This window comes from Equus quagga, unplaced genomic scaffold, assembly GCF_021613505.1.
Source record: "Equus quagga isolate Etosha38 unplaced genomic scaffold, UCLA_HA_Equagga_1.0 HiC_scaffold_18915_RagTag, whole genome shotgun sequence".
Taxonomy (NCBI): domain Eukaryota; kingdom Metazoa; phylum Chordata; class Mammalia; order Perissodactyla; family Equidae; genus Equus; species Equus quagga.
The window spans coordinates 4,641-9,783 of record NW_025792986.1 but is presented as its reverse complement, the minus strand read 5'-3'; the positions used below and the strand labels follow the sequence as shown (position 1 = coordinate 9,783).

Here is a 5,143-nt window from a genome sequence, read left to right as displayed (position 1 = left end):
AGAAGAGAGGATTAATGGACCATATAGAAAATATCAGGCTAAAGCACGGAAACAAAAGGATAAAAAGGGCAGAAAAGAGTGTACAAAGACTTGGTGACAAGGTGTGACATGCAGTCATGCGTCACTTAACAATGGGGATACGTTCTGAGAAATGCGTCATTAGGTGATATTGCTGTTGTGTGAACATCGTAGAGTGACTTACACAAACCTGGGTGGTGTAGTCCACTGCACACCTAGCTGTATGGTACTGGTCTTATGGGACCACCGTTGTACATACAGTCCGTCGCTAACTGAAATGTTGTTATGCGCCACGCGACTGTATTAATAATGGGAGTCCCAGGGAAAAGAGAGAGAGAACAGGGCGAGAGCAGATATTGCAACCAACAAAAAAGCCAGTATTTGAGGAGCTAACGGCTAAGAATTTCCCAAAACTGATGGAAGACTTCTAGAATTCTGATAATGTTCTGTTTTTTGATCTGGGTGCTTGTTACACGAGTGTGTATGACTTTGTGAAAGTTTATTGAAGGACACATTCAGCATTTGTATTCATTTCTATTCCTTATGTTATATTTCAATAAAACGTTTTAAAAAAATCTAAATGAATTAAGTCATATGCAGAATTCCTTAAATCATAAGACAGATGTGATTTCACAGGAACCGACTGTTAATAATTCTCTCTGATATGAGAATATTAGAATATTGATCTTGATTGATTGATCTTCTTTTGAAAAATTATTAAGAGAAATTAATGAAATTTACTTTTCATTTTGTAGGAAATTATTTCAGTGTAAGGTCGGAGGGCCTCAGCAAACAGACAGAATGAATGCATTTCTAATATTAAGTGTGTTGAAATAAGAATTACAGTTTTTCTTAAAATCCTATTTTTCGAATATTCATAGAAATAGTCCTTCCTATTCTTAAAAAGAAGAATCTTTAATTTCTCCCTATTGTGTGAAAAGGTTGTATAAATACTTACTCGAATCCTTTCTCTGTACTGTGTTCCTGAGCACAATCTTCCCAAATAGTCATTCATGCCTTTCTGGGTTTTTTGTTTTATATAATTATTCTGTGACATCTTGTGATCAGTAAGGATTAAATATCTTTTCTGTGTGATGGTGATTCTTTTTTTCCTTTATTGTTTTCTCAGTCCTGGTTTCTGAAAAGAAATTAAGGTTTTACATGTGGTAAATGGTATAAAAATGAGTAAGGAGAAACTAAAATGTCCCCATCTCTTTCCCCCACCCCCGTGACTATCTTGTTGCTAGTGGAGAATTTTTTTTTTAAAAAAGCTTTACATAGAACACCTTTCTATACCCAAATTGAAACTGGATAAAAGCAAAGTATCTTTTAAATCCTTGCCTCATTTCCTGAGGGCATATTAGACAGTAAGAACTTGAAAGTAAGCTGAAATTTGAGAATATGTAAAATTACAAGATTATTCTTTCTTCCAGATTTTGTATCAGATTGTACCATCTCATAAACTGATGTTAGAATTCCATAGATTACTGAGAAAATCAGGTAAATAATTTTTGTTTTACATCTCTTTGCACAGGTAAGCTGTAGGCGAGAGATAGCAAACTGTGGCCCATGGGCCAGATCCACCCCTCGCCTGTCTTTATCAGTCAGGTTGTGCTGGAGGACAACCACATCCGTTGGTTTTCATATTGTGTGGCTGCGTTTGCATTACAGCAGCAGAGGTGCATGGTTGTGACCCAGACTGTATGGCTCACAAAGCTTAAATATTTCGTCTGGCCCTTTCCAGAAAGTTTGCTGACCCCTGCAATAGAACATTAGTCAATAATTAGCAAGAGAGAAATGTCTTTAATTTATATAATTCACCTCATTTTAATCCCTACTGGGTTTCAGCTCAGTATGTAGAAGAACAGACTTCTTCATAGGAGAAAATCAGCTTAAGTCCAATAGGTACTGGGACTACTCAGTTCTTCCAGGAAAAGAGAACTTATATAAAATGTCCAAATAGGGCAGGTATTTTAAACGGTGCTCTCAGTAGTATATAACCCATATAGAGATCACACTAACCCCTGAATTCGTTAGCATGGGCTAAATTATTAGATTGTTCAGATTCATTTCAGGAGAGCATGAGCAAAATGAATTATTTTAAGCTGTTAACCAAACTAGAAGACTCAGGATGCAGTAGTATTTTATCAACTGAATGTGTTTTTCAGCTTTGTGCACTTCAATACCTAAAGGAAACTCTAACTGTTACGACCATTGCAGAAAAAGAAGAACACCACAAACTGGGGTTGGAGGTGTTATTTGGAGTCCTAGATTTTGCTGGATGCACTAAAAATATAACTGCTTGGAAATATTTGGCCAAGTGTCTCCGACAGACCTTAATGAGGTAAGTAAGAGACACACAGTTTACTACTGGATCAGCATAAATAGTGTTTCCCAGTATTTTAGTTGGTATCTGTCAATTTTTAAGTGAAGTTCTTTGCATGTGTTTTTGGATTTCTTGAATTTGTCTTCCGCTGTTTTCTTCTGAGTACATCAGAAGCAAGGAAATACAAAGTCCCAAGTATAACATATAAAAATTCTATCAAGATCTTTTTACACTATCGAAATAACTACTATAACTTACGCCACATTGCGGGGGGATATGTGTGTATTCAAATTGGAAATAAGGACTAGAAGGGGTCACTCCCACCCATCGCTAGATTGCTACACTCTTTGTAAGCTCTTTGTGGTTTGTGTGTCGTCAGCTCTGGGAAGGCGTGGGGGGCAGCTTCCTCCCCGCTGTTTTCAGTGGGATTGTTAGGGTCTCCTTAGATCAGTGTAGGTTATTCATTCAACAAATATTTATTAAGTCCATTGTGAGCTGGGTATCTGAAACTATACCTGTGATCATAATTTCATCACTGCCACATTTTGAGCAGAAGAAAAGGAGTGGCCCTTTGTCATTGTCACTGTGTGTGAGAAGAAAGGACATCACAAAATTAAGTTTCATTTACTTATTACATCGTTTTAGTAGGTTAGGAAATTCATCATCTGTGGGAACTTGTTTCAGGCTTCAGCTCTGACTTGACCGTGGAGCTAGCACAGTGCTGATTATAGAATGTTTTTGGTGTGAAATGTTGGTGTACTCATCGGAAACCACTTTCCACCTCTAACACACTGTGTAAACCCCTGCTAACCAGAAGGTTCTTGAAGGCAGAGAAATGTACTGTTCATTTTTGAACTTCTGGAAGTTCTGCCACAGGGTGCAAATAGGTGCTAAATAAGTATTTGCTTGATTAAATTATTGACGAACACTTAGCATTGTTTGGGTTCAACTGCCAAACCTGTGTGTTCAGGTATTTGTATAAAAATGGCATCTTAACTTGGATAGTAATTCTTTGTAGCATATATAATTTAAAGTGAGGTTTTAAAGTAACTTTTAAGTAATGATAATAATAGCTGACATTTATTCAACATTTACTGTGTACCAGACAGCATGCCAGGGACTTTACATGAGACTGTTATACTACTGGACCAGTTTAATCCTAATAACAATGCTATGAGATGGGTACCGTTAATATCCTCAGGGAAGTTGAGGCTCAGAGAGGTTAAGCACCTTGCCCAGGATCACACAGATAGTAAGTAAATGGAAGATCTGAGATGTGAATCTAGGATTTTGAGTTCAGAGTCTGTGCTGTTAACCGCTGTGCTGTACTGAACTCACTGGTTAGTTACATGGAAAACGGGATGTGAAGATCAAGGAGGACTGAAAAGGGTTTGCTTTCATGCGTGTGCTATATACCATGGCCATGCTCAGAAATTTGTTTTCCTTGTCATCTTTCCATAGACTATACTCAAGGTCAGATTCTGACACTATAGATCTGTCCTCATCATTGGCCTTCCCTTTTGACCTTTTTCTATTCCAGGAGTCACCTGGCCTGGGTTCAAGAAGAGTGGAGCTCCAGGAAAAACTGGTGGCCAGGCTTTCACTTCAGCTACTTTTGGGCAAAAAGTGACTGGAAGGAGGATAAAGCGTTGGCTTGTGAGAAGGCCTTGGTGGCTGGAGTATTGTCAGGAAAAGGTACGTGGCTTTGTTTTCTTTTCATCTAGACGTAGCTCTTGGATGATTTTGAAATTACAAAGAGTGACCATTCATTCCTGTCACAGTTTACCTGGTACCGTGCCTAAGGCTATAGAGGCTGGAGAAATCACTGTTGAATGGAAAAATGGATCCTGAGTTTGCTTCATGTCTCTGAAATATTTAACAAGTGATCCTCTTACCATTGTAGTTCTGTGAGAAGCAGGTGGAAGTTCTGCTGAGTGCCAGGCTCCTGCATTATCGCCGTCCAGCTGCCCGCCTGATGGCTGGAGTGAGGAGACAATTTCTGATCTCTTCTAACCTACGACTGATTTATTCTAATCCTTCCCGTCGAGGTTCTCCTCAGATTAGTCTCTTATTATGAATGCCTCTTGGCTGTTTTATAAGCTAACCTTGAGAAGGAACCTTTAGTAATTTGGTTTGGAGAAGCTCATTTAATATGTGAATGTGTATAATAAGCATCTCACCTTAACTAGGGTTTGGGAGGCAAAGTAGGAACAGGCTAAAGTTTGTGCTTTAATTATGATGGAGGAGAAACGTCATCGTATGTGGGAAGCAGTACATTTCATTGGTGACAGCTCTTAGAATGTGCGTAGGACCTATGAGTATAGATAATACAAATCAGTCTATTTTCATGGTCATTGGTATGCCAGAAACTGAAGCAAATTTTAAAAATGAAGAAATACACTTGAGTTATTTGATACGCATTAAAACTCTGGGTTTTTTTTTTTTCATGTTGCTTTGTTTTATTTTTTAGGTTGTAGATATTTTCGGTATATTTCAAAACAAGATCATCAAGTCTTCAGGAAGAAAATTAAGCGGATGAAGAAATTAGTGAAAAAATACAGTATCGTAAATCCAGGACTCTGATACGGAATTTTAGCTATTTCCGATCAGTAGCTACAGTGTAGCAGCTCGCTAGGTAGTTATCGAATGTATTTATTTATTTGGTGTTTCAAGAAGCCAGTTTTATGGCTACAAAAAAGTTATTTTTATATATTTTTTTACATTTCTTTTACTGTCTGTTATGGCTAGAGAAACAGTCTCACTGTCTTTGCTCTTTGCAAATATTTTATTTTTCCTTTT

At 37.7% G+C, this 5,143-nt stretch overlaps 1 protein-coding gene across 2 annotated transcripts; it reads left to right on the top strand.

Moving 5' to 3' along the window:
• Positions 1-6: 6 nt before the first annotated feature.
• On the top strand, positions 7-5,137 carry LOC124232047 (TATA box-binding protein-associated factor RNA polymerase I subunit A-like). 2 transcript variants are annotated; one of them, XM_046649027.1, is made up of 4 exons: positions 7-1,518; positions 2,239-2,362; positions 3,885-4,039; positions 4,815-5,137. In XM_046649027.1, the coding sequence occupies exons 1-4, from the start codon at positions 1,485-1,487 to the stop codon at positions 4,925-4,927; spliced, it is 426 nt and encodes a 141-aa protein (XP_046504983.1). In that variant the 5' UTR covers positions 7-1,484; the 3' UTR covers positions 4,928-5,137. The 2 variants fall into 2 exon arrangements, with proteins under 2 accessions (XP_046504983.1, XP_046504982.1); XM_046649026.1 differs by having other exon boundaries at positions 7-2,362.
• The last annotated feature ends 6 nt before the right edge of the window (positions 5,138-5,143 follow it).

Excerpts from the sequence above, each read along its gene's own strand:
- LOC124232047 (XM_046649026.1), top strand. The coding sequence starts at position 2,100 with ATGAGCAAAATGAATTATTTTAAGCTGTTAACCAAACTAGAAGACTCA. Across the intron at positions 2,363-3,884 it reads CTCCGACAGACCTTAATGAG|GAGTCACCTGGCCTGGGTTC; the intron begins GTAAGTAAGAGA and ends TTTCTATTCCAG. Across the intron at positions 4,040-4,814 it reads TGGAGTATTGTCAGGAAAAG|GTTGTAGATATTTTCGGTAT; the intron begins GTACGTGGCTTT and ends TTTATTTTTTAG.